Source organism: Rutidosis leptorrhynchoides, chromosome 11 (genome assembly GCF_046630445.1).
Source record: "Rutidosis leptorrhynchoides isolate AG116_Rl617_1_P2 chromosome 11, CSIRO_AGI_Rlap_v1, whole genome shotgun sequence".
NCBI lineage: Eukaryota > Viridiplantae > Streptophyta > Magnoliopsida > Asterales > Asteraceae > Rutidosis > Rutidosis leptorrhynchoides.
The window spans coordinates 356,460,154-356,474,817 of NC_092343.1; the positions used below are offsets into that span (position 1 = coordinate 356,460,154).

The window sequence follows — 14,664 nt, forward strand, 5'->3', positions numbered from 1 at the left end:
ATTTTTCCGCAAGATTTTAACGTGGGTACGGAGCAAGATATTCTCTAAAGATTTCGGCGGATCCAGAATTACCTGGATTCTTTGAATATAGGGTTTGATCCTTGTATTTGACCTTGGTCTCCTTCCTGGTTAGCTCAATCCATTTTTCAGTACCAAATTTTCTATCGAGCGTTCCCAACACTCCATTCTTTATCATCAACTCTTGGCCATTTAAACCATCTACAGTTTTACTGTTTCGTCTGCATTTAATGCAGCCATATCTGAATTCGTCGGTTATCAATCCGAGGTGTTTTCAGGAGAATTGTGTTTTTAGATGATTAAACGCTGATGATAGTATGGTGGAATATAAAAGGTTCCCCGGTAACAATAAAAGAGCACGCGTATATATCAGGGTTATGATAAGGTTGTTTTTAACGAAAGGTCGAAGTTGATTTGCTGGAGCTGTGACAAAATTGATTAATTTGGAAAGAAACTGCAAAGTTATTTTCGATAATAACACGCCAATGGATCACGGTTTTGTGTTAAACTTCTTCTTAGGTTCCGGGAGTTTTCCAGGTGCATGTCTGTATGCATCAATCTTTGCTCCCGTAGATGAAGTGCGGTTGGTTCATCCTCTTAGTTGAGGTGTTTTCAAGAATCATGAAAGACTTGAACGCAGATTGTAATCATAAAGATACAAATGAGGTTTAAAATGAAATCAAGTGGCAAACTTGAAGAAATGTTTAGTTTCATATGTTATAATCAATATTTTAATTCATTTTAATTGTCCAATGTTGATAGTCCACAGTTGATAGTCCACAGTTAGAAATTTAACAATTCATATGTAGTTTAATACATTCGAATTAATTAATACGTATCGTGACCCGTGTACATGTCTCAGACTCGATCACAACTCAAACTATATATATTATTGTAGAATCAACCTCAACCCTGTATAGCTAACTCCAGCATTACTGCATATAGAGTGTCTATGGTTATTCCAAATAATATATATAGATGCGTCGATATGATATGTCAAAACCTTGTATACGTGTCCCGATATTTAAATTGCGTAAAATAAATAACAGAAATTAAATGACGGTAAATAAAATTGCGAGAATATGAATTGCGATAAATAAACTGCGATAAAATAAAATGTAATACGGAATTAACAGTTAGCTAGGAACAATTAGCTAGGATCTTGTTAGCGCGGTTTCTTAACAAATTTCATATTGTTAATTAGTCTATTTCTAATCAATTTTTATTGTGTCCATTATTTCTTCATTATGCCACTTGTTGGATTCTGATAGATCAAAATCCAAATATCAAATTGAATTTGAATGAAAGTAGTTATTCTTTGGTGAACGGATACGTATATCGGTGATTGTAAATAGAATAGTAAATGATCGTTGAATCAAATTCGAAGAATGTACAGTGTAACTTATTAATGTGAAATCTAAATATTCCTCGGGTATTACCTACCCATTAAAATATTTTCACCATTAACAGTTTGTACAAAAGAATTTTGAATTACAATCTTTATAAAAACATATACATATATATTTTCTTCAGATGTAATTATGGATTAAATGAGTTAATATAATATTAATCTCATTTGATTTATCGTTAGAATAAGAATATATAATCTCTAAAACATTAGAGATTACATAATCGCCATGTCGAACGAAGATAAAATAGATAGAACGATACGTAGTACGATGATTATATTCGAGGTACAGAATGAGATATTGAGGCATGGATTGTTGATGGTACTGGTATTGATGTTGATAGTACTGTTGGTGCCGTTGATGTTGTTGAAGCTGGTACGTTTTGCACCATATTTTTCAAGGCTACAACTCGGGCGCGTAGTTCGTTGACTTATTACTCCGGGATGATTATCTGTAAGAACGGGCGAATGAATAAAGTTTAGAATTTCAGATAGATTATAATCGTGGCGAGATATTCAGGAAATGAGGGTGAAAATGGTATTGTGGATAGGTTCGCCGGTAACTTCTTCAGGTTCTTCACCAAGAGGTGAATTCGGTTGACGTAAAGGATCACCTTCTTCTTGTCTCCAATGATTAAGTATACTACGAACCCATCAAATGAATTGGTTGATTCATTCTGGTGACTCTGCTTTCAGAGCTTAGTTGAAACTCCATATCGGAATGGCTGTTGGAATAACTATCGAAATAGTTATCGAAATCTAAAGGACTCGAACTGGTTGAGGGATTCATCTCGTACGATCAGATGAAGGATTTTCGATAAAAAATAAATTATAGGATGTAGATTAGTACCCTGCAATACATAATTTACATATGCATATATAATACTAAAATCCCATAGATTACGAAGGAATCTACGGAAGCTGTCAAGTAAGGTCTACAGTAACAGATACGCTAAGATATGAATTAGCAGATATGCTAAGATAGGAATTTTGTCTATATACTATTCATGCAATCATTGCAGTAAGATGTTTCTAGACTAAGAATGATAAGCAGGTAATTTCCCAAGGATGGTAAACAGATGATTTTCGAAAAAAATGATAAGCAAAACTTTTGACATACAGACACGGTCGAAGTCCAGACTCACTAATGCATCTAAACAACTATCAGTTAGACACACTAATGCAAGACCTGGTTCGCTAAGACCACCGCTCTGATACCAACTGTAGTGACCCGTCCTAATCCATCTGGACGAAGTCATCAACATCTGGTCCCATTGCGAGGTTCTGTCCTAAATAGGCCAGGAATGACTTCAAGCAATATCTTTAAAATGAGCAAATGCATATCGGAAGGTTTCTTTAATACCTGAGAATAAACATGCTTAAAAGTGTCAACCAAAAGGTTGGTGAGTTCATAGGTTTATCATAACAAACATTTCAATATATTAATAGACCACAAGATTTCCATTTATAAATATATATACACTCGCAAGTGTATAAAAGTATTCTATAAGTTGTAGGCACCCGATAACAAGCCTTAACGTTCATGTTTTACCCTCTGAAGTACACCTGATCAGGTGTGTTTAATATAACTTCGAAGTACTAAAGCATCCCATAGTCAGGATGGAGTTTGTCAGGCCCAATAGATCTATCTTTAGGATTCGCGCCTACCATACATAGACAAGTAGTTTAATGTTACCAAGCTAAGGGTATATTTCTGGTTTAAACCCACATAGAATTAGTTTTAGTACTTGTGCCTATTTCGTAAAACATTTATAAAACAGCGCATGTATTCTCAGCCCAAAAATATATATATAAAAAGGGAGTAATGAAACTCACCTAATGTATTTTGTAGTAAAAATACATATGACTATATTGAATAATGCATGGTTGGCCTCGGATTCAAGAACCTATATCATTTATATATATATTAACACACATAATTGTAATCGAACAAATTTTATATATTATTATTGATATAAATGTTATCTTAATAAATTACATGTTTTGTTAATGACTTAATTAATATATTCATTTTATATGCTTTTAAATAAATAAATAATTTTTCTTATAGGAGTATTAATATAGTTTTTATTAAATATATTTCTAAATTAACTAATTTTTATAATAATAATAATACTAATAATGATAAAAATAATAATACTTTAACAATAATAATCATAAAGATAATGGTAACATTAATAATAAAATAATAATAATAATAATAATAATCAAATTATACCTTAGAAACACTAAAAAGAGATTAAACTGCCTGGGACGGGACTCGAACCCAGAACCTCTCGCTCACCCGACACCCATACAAACCGTCCATCTACCCCATTATTTCCGTTTCATATCATGGCCTTATATCTATATACCCCTTTACGTTTTCGTTCCTAGTCCAATAAGCTAAACCCAATCTTATTTGTAACAGGCCCAATAGTCTACCATCCCTTAAGCCCATGAACGATTTTTCTTCAAACCCAATTAATAATCCATTTAGGGTTTCGGTGTTATTGGTCTTTAGCAGAAACAATTTGCAGTAGTAATGTTCATCAATGTAGGGCAGTAACTCACACATACACGAGCAGCAACCTGTCAACTTCAACTTATCATCATCATCGTCTTAACTTATATCGTTCATCATTAATGTATATCACCAATTCCACGTCCATTTTCATCATCATGGACATCACCTAGTCATCATCCTTTATTTGGTTATGTCACCCCACCATCATCATCGTAAACTTCATTATAACTAAATCAATTCCCTGGATGAGAGGGTTTGGAAAGAAAATATAGCACATGTGTTAGATCAAGACTTATTCCCACTATAAAAATTCTCGGCCCACAGACATGTAATAACTCCACCTTTTTCTTTAATTAATCCCACATGATACAACTTGCCATATAATATAACCAATTCATCCCAAGATTATCGTAGCAATAACAGATTCGTCACTCTTGTTCTACCCTACCATTAACTTTATTTAATCCCATAATCAACAACATCAAATTAAATAATTACGTATGAAGTAATTGACCCATTTTGGGTCGGCCACTAATCCCTTACTTTTGTATTGTGATAATATGGGTGGGCCTTTGTTTATGAAAGTCTAAACCGACACCTCTTAAATATTACATTGTCATATTTCAATTGTCTTATAAAACCCTCGATTCCTTCCTTTGTTTCATTAATAATACAGTTTCAGGAGCTATGCGAGCAGTATGTAGAGAGAAAAAAAAAATAATAATAATAATAATAATAATAAAGGTGGCGTGAGGATATAATTGAGCTTTAAACAGAAGTATTGTAATAATAGCTTTTCAAGATTATTTAGGTTCTGTTGTACAGGAGAACAGGCGTAGCAGCAACCCATGGTTGTTTTAGAAGTGGCGAGTTTATGATGGTGTGGGTTCATGGTGGTGTTTAAAGGTGATAGTGTTATGGTGGTTCACGGTTGAAGAAGAGAGATAGAAAATAGATGATGGTGGTTTGGGTTTTGTGGTTTTGACTTTCGAACGATAACCGAATTGAAATGAGTCAGGCCAATATGCGAGAAAAGGAAACCCAGATAGATAGATAGTAGCGAGCAGGTTGGTGTTGTTTGTATGTTGATCAAGGTGGTGGCGATATCGTTTGTTAAAAGATGGTGGAAGTGGGTGTGGTTGTAATGGTAATTGATAAAGATAGTGAAAATGAATTGGAATGGTTTTTCTTTAACAGAATTGATCGCCTGTTATATATAATCGAATATTGTACATGAGTAATTCACTCAGGAAAAGAAAGAAAGAAAAAAAAATTATAAAGGAAGAAAAGGATTGAAAACAGAATTTGTTTGTATTCTATCTTTGGATTCCATTTGTGACCAGTTCAGAGACAGAAATCAAGATTTGGTATGATCTGATTATGATGTAACAAGGATCCTAATATACATATCTGATTAAACGTAATTTGTATTAATAAATAATTAAGTATATATTATTACTAGTAATTATTATATAAATAATAATAAAATTAAATATAATAATAATAATATCAATATTTCTAATATTAATAATAAATATATTAATAACAATAAAAATAATAATGATCATAAATATAAAAAAATGATAATTTTATTGAGTTCTATAATAACAATCATTAAAAATGATAATAATAATACTATTAATAACACTACATATAATGATATTATTATTGATAATAATATAACTAATAATAATATAACAACTCATACATCAATTTTTATATATATAAATACTTAGATTAAAAAAATATAATGACTATTAATATAACACCTATTCTTTAACTTGAAATTACATTTATTAATAATTGTATCATATTTTATATGAATACATCTGTTGCATACTTACTATCTATTTAGTTTTTAAATGTTATTATTAATAGAAATAACATACATCTATTTATATGTAATCATTTTAATGATATCTTAATTATTCTATTTATTATTTTATATTCATGACAATATTCAGTCAATAATAATCATATCTTATTTATATATAATTTCCTTTTAAATTTTAATATAATTATTTTATATTTTGTTTTTTTTACATATTTAATTTAAGTTATATTTTATTATTTCCATTTACCATATATCCTTACATTTACATATTTATATATATATTCATATCTATTTACAAATAATTGTTCGTGAATCGTCGAGAATGGTCGAAGGTCAGATGAATTCATGAAACAGTTCAAAAATTTTGAGACTCAATATTACAGACTTTTCTTATCGTGTCGAATTCATATGAAGATTAAGTTTAAATTTGTTCAGAAATTTTCGGGTCGTCACACACTTCGCATACCACAAGGAGATGGTGAACCACTGGTTATCTATGGAGAGAGATGTACCTCGAAGTTGAACCTCATTAGTTGCGTGAAAGCGCAAAAGATTATGAAGAAGGGACGCTTTGCTGTCCTAGCACATGTGAAAGCGGTAGAAACTGAGGTGAAGAGCGTGAACGACGTTCGAATTGTGAACGAATTTTCCGATGTCTTCCCAGAGGAATTTCCTGGATTACCGCCGCAGAGAGCAGTAGAGTTTCAGATTGATTTAGTGCCAGGAGCTGCACCTGTAGCTCGCGCACCTTATAGACTCGCACCTTCCGAGATGCAAGAATTACAGAGTCAACTACAAGAGCTGTTAGACCGAGGATTTATTCAACCAAGCTTCTCGCCTTGGGGCGCACCTGTGTTGTTTGTGAAGAAGAAGGATGGATCCTTCCGTATGTGTATCGACTACCGTGAACTCAACAAATTGACAATCAAGAATCGGTATCCTATTCCACGAATTGACTATCTTTTTGATCAACTACAAGGATCGAGCGTTTATTCAAAGATCGATTTACGATCCGGATATCACCAGCTGAGGGTGAAGGAAAGTGACGTGATGAAAACTGCATTCAGAACCCGTTATGGTCATTATGAGTTTCTCGTGATGCCGTTCGGGCTAACCAACGCACCTGCCGTATTCATGGACCTCATGAATCGTGTCTGCAAGCCTTACTTGGACAAGTTTGTTATCGTCTTCATAGATGATATCCTCATCTACTCTAAGAGGGAAGAAGAACATGAGCAACACCTCCGATTAGTGCTTGAACTCTTAAGACAAGAGCAACTTTACGCCAAATTCTCCAAGTGTGAATTTTGGTTGAAGGAAGTACAATTTTTGGGTCATGTTGTAAGCGACCAGGGTATCAAAGTTGATCCCGCCAAGATTGAAGCCATCAGCAAGTGGGAGACCCCCACTACTCCAACGCATATTCGCCAATTCCTAGGTCTCGCCGGTTATTACCGAAGATTCATCGAAGGATTTTCTCTGATTGCGCGTCCTTTGACCGCGCTGACTCACAAGGGCAAGAAGTTCATCTGGGAACCCGCACACGAATCAGCGTTTCAGACTTTGAAGAAGAAGTTAACCACCGCACCTATCCTATCACTTCCTGAAGGCAGTGACGACTTTGTTGTTTATTGTGATGCATCGAAGAGTGGTTTTGGTTGTGTACTGATGCAACGATCAAAGGTTATTGCCTATGCCTCCCACCAATTGAAGATTCACGAGCGGAACTACACTAAGCATGATCTTGAACTTGGAGCCGTTGTCTTTGCGCTCAAATTGTGGAGACATTATTTGTATGGAACTAAGAGCACTATTTTCACCGATCACAAGAGTCTCCAGCACATCTTTGATCAGAAGCAACTGAATATGAGACAGCGTCAATGGATCGAGACGCTCAACGACTACGACTGTGAACTCCGTTATCACCCTGGCAAGGCCAATGTTGTAGCTGACGCTTTAAGCCGAAAGAAGAGGACGGCACCTCTTCGTGTTAGGGCTCTGAACATCACCATCCATTCGAACCTCAACAGCCAGATCAGAGTAGCCCAAGTTGAGGCTCTCAAGGAGGAGAATATATCTCACGAACATTTGAACATACTTGTCTCTCGATTCGAGGTTAGGGAGTCTGGACTCCGATGTTATGTCGGAAGAATTTGGGTACCTCTTTATGGAGATCTACGGAACTTTATACTTGATGAAGCACACAAATCGAGATATTCGATTCATCCTAGAGCGGGCAAAATGTACCACGACCTTAAAGAACAGTATTGGTGGCCGAATCTTAAGAAGGACGTTGCAACTTATGTTGGGAAGTGTTTGACTTGTTCGAAAGTTAAGGCCGAACATCAGAGACCTTCTGGGTTACTTCAACAGCCGGAAATCCCACAATAGAAGTGGGAAAGGATCACAATGGATTTCATTACTAAGCTGCCGAAGACGGTGGGCGGATACGATACTATTTGGGTTATTGTTGACCGCCTTACCAAATCTGCACACTTTCTAGCGATGAAGGAAACGGATACAATGGAGAGACTTGCTCAGTTATACATCAAAGAGGTTGTATCTCGTCATGGTGTACCTTTATCGATCATCTCAGATCGCGATCCCCGTTTTGCCTCTAGATTTTGGCGTTCTTTGCAAGAAGCCATGGGAACTCGTCTTGACATGAGTACTGCTTATCATCCTCAGACTGACGGTCAAAGTGAACGAACGATTCAGACCTTGGAAGACATGTTGCGTGCATGTGTCATCGATTTCGGAAAGGCCTGGGAGAGACATTTGCCACTCGCCGAATTCTCGTACAACAACAGTTATCACTCTAGCATTAATGCTGCACCTTTCGAAGCATTGTATGGCCGTAAGTGCCGATCTCCTATTTGTTGGGCCGAAGTAGGCGAAAAGCAAATCACCGGACCCGAGGTAGTCCACGAAACCACGGAGAAGATTGCTCAGATCCAAGCTAGACTTAAGACTGCCCGTGATCGTCAGAAGAGTTATGCCGATCTTAAACTTAAAGACTTTGAATTCAACGTTGGTGATCGTGTAATGTTAAAGGTTGCACCTTGGAAAGGTGTGATTCATTTTGGAAAACGTGGAAAGTTAAACCCACGATACATTGGTCCTTTCGAAATCTTGGAACGTGTTGGACCCGTTGCATACCGTTTGGATCTACTTCACTTGCTTATTGTTCCCATATTTCGTGTAGCTACACAAGGTAGTAATCTACAAATGCACATATACTAACTCGTGCTTTGAATTTGGCAGAGTTGCTTGCAGGAAGATTGGTGGAATAAGGTTCACGATCAACGGCCATTCATTCTTCAACCTAGTGCTCGTGACCAATGTAGGTGGTGCAGGAGATGTTATTTCGGTTTCCGTCAAGGGGTCAAATTGCAGAACATGGCAAGCAATGTCTCGTAACTGGGGACAAAACTGGCAAAGTAACACTCTCCTAAATGGTCAATCGTTATCGTTCAAGGTTACAACGAGTGACAAACGAACGATCATTTCAAACAACGTTGCACCAGCTAACTGGTCATTTGGGCAAACCTACACTGGAAGGCAGTTCTAGTTTATTAACCGGGTTATGATTCGTAATTCAAGATTTTTACTACTAATCTTAGTGTTGTAATTCTCATGTAATTTAGTAATCAAGATCCGATTTCATGGGCGCTTTTTAAACGACCCAGATTGGATGATTAAACTAAACTTCAAAGAAAGATTTGAAGATTGGTGTGTTTTTAGAGAGCACCTCTTATTTACAACGCCAACAAGGGTTGGTAGTTGTTATTTAGTCATTTTAGTAATCTGTTGAGTGTTTAATATTGTAACCATATCCAAACAAGTGTGGTATAAATTTTTTTTTTTTTTTATGGTCTGATAATACATCATTTAAGGTTTTTAAAGTTATTGGAGTTGTGATTATAAACATATTGTATGCTCTAATGTGTGTATAAAAAGTCCAGAGTTGCAGCTCAAAATCATTGTTACTAATACATTTTTTTTTTTTTTTTTGAAAGCATTGTTACTAATACATTATTTTCTTCTATTAATAAGATTAAGTTAATAAATATATCACTAGATATGTATCATTGGTTCACTATAAGACCTTCTCTAACCATGGTTTGTTGGCCTTGTGTGCTAGCAACACCCCTTACGCCTCTAAGACCACTGATAATGGTGATTGTGACGTGGAATGGATGAGGTGCATTTTTTTAGGCAAGTCAGTGACTGGACCATAGCAACGAAAGGGAAAAGTTGTTATAGGGGGCTTTTGTCAAAGGAAGACAATGACGTGCCATTTTATTTTTGATTTTTTGTTTGGTTATTTTAATTAGTTTATATTTATTACATAAGATAAAATGTAACACTACATATAAAAAAAAGTTACATTAATAAAAAAAATTACATTAAAAAAAACAGTTACATTAAAAAAAAAACGTTACATTCATCAAAAAAAAAAAAAAAACGTTACATGAATTAAAAAAAATAAAAGACTAGTTTGTAGAACGAAAGTTTGGTGGAAGGTTCCAAATATGAGCCGTTAAATCTTCACGTAGTTGATCATGTACGTTTCGATCGCGAATTTCGTTTTCTTGTGATTTACGATCTTTGACTCTTCTCCTAATATTACTACGCGGCATGTTTTTGGGTTTATCTAACCATACTTGTTCCCAAGTACTCAAGGCAAAACCGTTATGTTCTTGTATCATGTTGTGCATAACAATGCAACTGTACATTATCCTTCTTATCTTGTTAACGTTCATAACTCGTGTCGGAGTTTTTAAAATTGCAAACCTACCTTGTAAAACACCAAATGTACGCTCTACGTCCTTTCGAACACTCGCTTGAAATCTAGTAAATTTGACTCGTGACTCATCAATAGGCGTCGAATATCCCTTTATTAAGGTTGTCCAATCAGGATATATCCCGTCTGTCAAGTAGAAACCAAAAGGATAGACGTGTCCGTTTACTTCAAACGAAGACGGTGCAGCTCTATCCATTTTAAGTGAATCAAACAATGGAGAATGATTCAACACATTTATGTCGTTGTTTGAACCAGCCATCCCAAAAAACGAATGTCATATCCACATATTGTATGAAGTAACCGCTTCAAGCATGATCGTAGGGTGACCGTGATCACTTATATTATGTTGACCTTTCCATGCAACGAGACAATTTTTCCAAGCCCAATGCATACAGTCAATACTACCTAACATTCCTTTAAAACATGTTTCTCCTCGTGTGCCGAATACAATCGAGCAACGTCAGTTGTCGTCGGCTTCCCCAAAAACTCCATTTTTTGTTGATAAAAGTTAAATGTTTATGTTTATATAAATTGGATTGATATGTATAAAGTATGAGAAAAGTGTAACGACCCTGAAATTTCCAACGTTTATTTATTAATAATTATTATTATTAATACGTGTGATAAAACGAATGTATGTCATTACATTTACATGTTGCATGATTGCCCGAATTTGACTTTAATTGCCCGAAACGTCTTTGTGACACCCGGAACTTTCACGAATAATATTTTTAGATATTATTTACATTCATGATTAGTTTATTAATCATTTTAATTAACTAAAGTTGTTAGTTAGTTACTTGGGCTTTTAATTGGATTAACTTGTTAATTACATTTATACTTGGGCTATTATTTGAACTTGGGCCTTGTTAGTGTTAATGGACTTATGTAAGCCCACCCTACTTCTTAATGGACTTAGTTAGCCCACCAAGAACTTGTAAGTATCAAGTTAAATGGAAACTAGTTGGTTAACTTGACTTGGAATCTAGTTTGTCCATAATCCCCATGAGACTACACCCATTAACCACCTTTATGAAGCTTTACATTCTAGTGACCACAAAACTTCTCCCTTCCCCCCATTTTCTGCTGAAAAACCGCAGCCCCTAAGCTCCCTTTAGGAGTGTTTTGTTTCATTTTCTTGTTTACTACTTCACTCACATTTCTCTCATTTCTCACACACACTCATTTGCTCTCAAACTCCTTCTCTCATTTCTCTCTTAAGTTGTAAGTAACTTGAAGTTTTCTCTCTTTTTTCTTTGTCCCTAAACCGAAATCCAACATCACTTAATCATCATCATCTTTTGTTACTTGTAGTTTGATTACTTGTTGTTGTTAGTTTGTTACATATAATTGTTAGTTGTTCCTTACTAGTTACAAGATCAAACTTACTAGTTTGATTCTTCATAATATCTTGTATTTATCAAGAACACAAGAACTAAACTTACTAGTTTATGTTCTACTTATATTGATTCAAGAGTTTGTAAGTTCATGTGTTGAAAGCATACTTGTGATTCATGAAATAAACTTTAAAGTTTACTTTCCTTAAAGATCAAGCTTAGGCTTGAATCTTTAAAGTATGCAAACCATGAACTTAATTACTTGTTTACTTAGCTAATTACTTCATTTACTTGCACTTTAATTTCATGATTTATGTTATTATTGGTCAAGTGTTACTAGTTAACCTTGATCTCATTTCTCTTGAACTAAAAGTTAACTTTACTAGTTCAAGAACATGCAAATGAAACTTTTTGAATATAACTTTGTATACTTATGCTTGATCTAGACTTTTGAGTCTTGGATCTTCAAGATCTAACTAAAGAACTATGTTCTACATCTTAAGATCTTGATTAGTTAGTTTACTTTCAAGTTTGTAACTTGTTATTAGCTTTAAAGTCCATGTAGATGTTAGATCTAAGACCTTGATGCAACTTTGGTTCATCAAACTTCATACAACTCTTAAGTGAGTTGTGCTTCATGTCTTGGACTTGCACATGGGTTATGATGGTCAAGACTTGGTTAAGATGATGTAGATACATCAATGAGTTGTACACTTGAAGCTATATGCATCAAGGATGAGAACCATGATGAACATCAAGCACCAAGACCACCGGAACCCTTTTAAACTCATTGTTCTGTCCAAAAGCTACTGGTCTGGTGATTCTGTAACAGACCATTAGACCTGGGCTGTTCTAACCTGGATTTTTAGATAGATCTTTTCGAGTAAATAACTTTTCATATAGGACTCGTCTTAATCCGAGTTACGATTTAGGATTTATGGCCCTCCGATCGTTACTATGTCCTTTAACGTTGTGCAGAAATTTCTGACCTACTCGCACTTAGACCGTCGCCACGGTCAAACGAAGACTAGTTTGCTTCTGTAAATTTTACCACACTTAAGGGACTCATATATGGAGCCATGGCCACTGGTCTCACCTTAATTCAGTAAGGGTAGAGGCCGTGGTGACTAATCGAAGTCAGCCTTTGTTTTAAAGTACTTTCATAAACGAAACCTACTTTACGCCTTTTGTTTAATGATGATTGATGATGACCCTTAAGACCTTAATTACATACTTTTAAACCTATTAAGACGATTTATTGACTTAGTACTATTTGACTTAGGTTGAGGACTTCGGACCATTTACTTGCACACCTTTCCCGACTACTACTTTACCGCTACATATCATTGTGAGTTATAGCATTCCCTTTTTACTTTAACTTATTTTGAGAACTGAGAATACATGCAGATTTTATGTTTTACATACTAGGCACGAGTACTTAAACTTATATATGTGTGGGTTATATAACGTCAGAAACATTCCCTTTAGCTCGGTAACGTTTAATCATTGGTTTTTGAACCATGAACGCGAATCTTAGATATGGATCCATAGGGTTTGACATCCCCACTCGGGCTAGTCGCGCTAGCAGTCAACGAGTGTTTAATACTTCATAAACATACGCACTCGCCAAGTGTACTTTCAGGGGGTATTTTAAACGTTAAGTTAGTTACCAAGTGCCCACGGTTAAGCATATACTTTTACATACTTTTAAACGCTCGTTGTAGCACTGAAATCTCGTGGCCTACTTACATTACTGTTATACTTAAACTATAGCTCACCAACCTTTGTGTTGACGTTTTTAAGCATGTTTTTCTCAGGTGCTTGAGGTTAGCTTCCGCTGTGTACTAGTCGTGCTGTAGAACCCACTGCTTAGAGTTGTCCACGCATGAACTACTTTACTTTGCATTCAAACCTTCGTACTTTTGAACTATGACATGTAACGACCATTGTGGTCACATACACTTATTATTTGCTTCTACTTAGTGAAGCATGCTTTCGAAATGTAAAACATTTGATGTCGGTTATGACATCACCTTTTTATCGTGAATGCAACTTCTTTAATTACAGCATATAGTACTTAACCTTGTAATGATCCTGTTGTTGATGATTCGTACACGATGGTTTTGTACGGGGCATCACAAAAAGTGTGAAATAAATAATGAAAATAAAGATACAATGTGTATGTATTTATTGTAGTGACCCGAGCTTTTCCGAAACTTTCTATGATTATATGTTTAATGAAAACTATATTTACATGATTAAATGTTTCCAACATGTTAAGCAATCAAACTTGTTAAGACTTGGTTAATTGAAACGGAAATTTTGTAAACATCTGATTACCCAGTTTGACCAATGATTCACGAATGCTATAAGTTGTATATGACATGATGATACATAAATGAATAAATATATATGTTTAACATGATATAATTATCATCAAGTATCTCATTAAAAATAGTAACAATAAGTTATATACTTAAAAAGGAGACTATTGACGTATGAAACTCGAAACGATACATATAACGATTATCGTTATAACCACGTCTTACTAAATATATATGAAGCATATTAATACATTGTTATATTATATATAACATGATAATATGATAATTAAATATATCATTAAGTGTATTAACAATAAACTACATAAGTAAAAACAAGACTACTAACTTAAGGATTTCGAAACGAGACATATATGTAACGATTATCGTTGTAACGACATTTAAATGTATA

At 34.8% G+C, this 14,664-nt stretch overlaps 2 protein-coding genes across 2 annotated transcripts; one reads left to right on the forward strand and one right to left on the reverse strand.

Moving 5' to 3' along the window:
* Positions 1-5,073: 5,073 nt before the first annotated feature.
* LOC139875868 (expansin-A14-like) lies at positions 5,074-9,358 on the forward strand. Its single transcript, XM_071863159.1, has 2 exons — positions 5,074-5,162; positions 9,052-9,358. The coding sequence occupies exons 1-2, from the start codon at positions 5,074-5,076 to the stop codon at positions 9,356-9,358; spliced, it is 396 nt and encodes a 131-aa protein (XP_071719260.1).
* Positions 9,359-10,283: 925 nt separating this feature from the next.
* Positions 10,284-10,853, reverse strand: LOC139875870 (uncharacterized). The gene has a single exon (XM_071863160.1). The coding sequence runs from the start codon at positions 10,851-10,853 to the stop codon at positions 10,284-10,286; it is 570 nt and encodes a 189-aa protein (XP_071719261.1).
* Between the last annotated feature and the right edge of the window lie 3,811 nt (positions 10,854-14,664).

What these genes read in the sequence shown, in the direction of transcription:
- LOC139875868 (XM_071863159.1), top strand. Translation starts at nt 5,074, where the DNA reads ATGGTGGAAGTGGGTGTGGTTGTAATGGTAATTGATAAAGATAGTGAA. An exon ending in TTTAACAGAATTGATCGCCT is followed by an intron (nt 5,163 to 9,051) that starts GTTATATATAAT and finishes TGAATTTGGCAG; the next exon opens with AGTTGCTTGCAGGAAGATTG.
- LOC139875870 (XM_071863160.1), bottom strand. Translation starts at nt 10,853, where the DNA reads ATGGCTGGTTCAAACAACGACATAAATGTGTTGAATCATTCTCCATTG.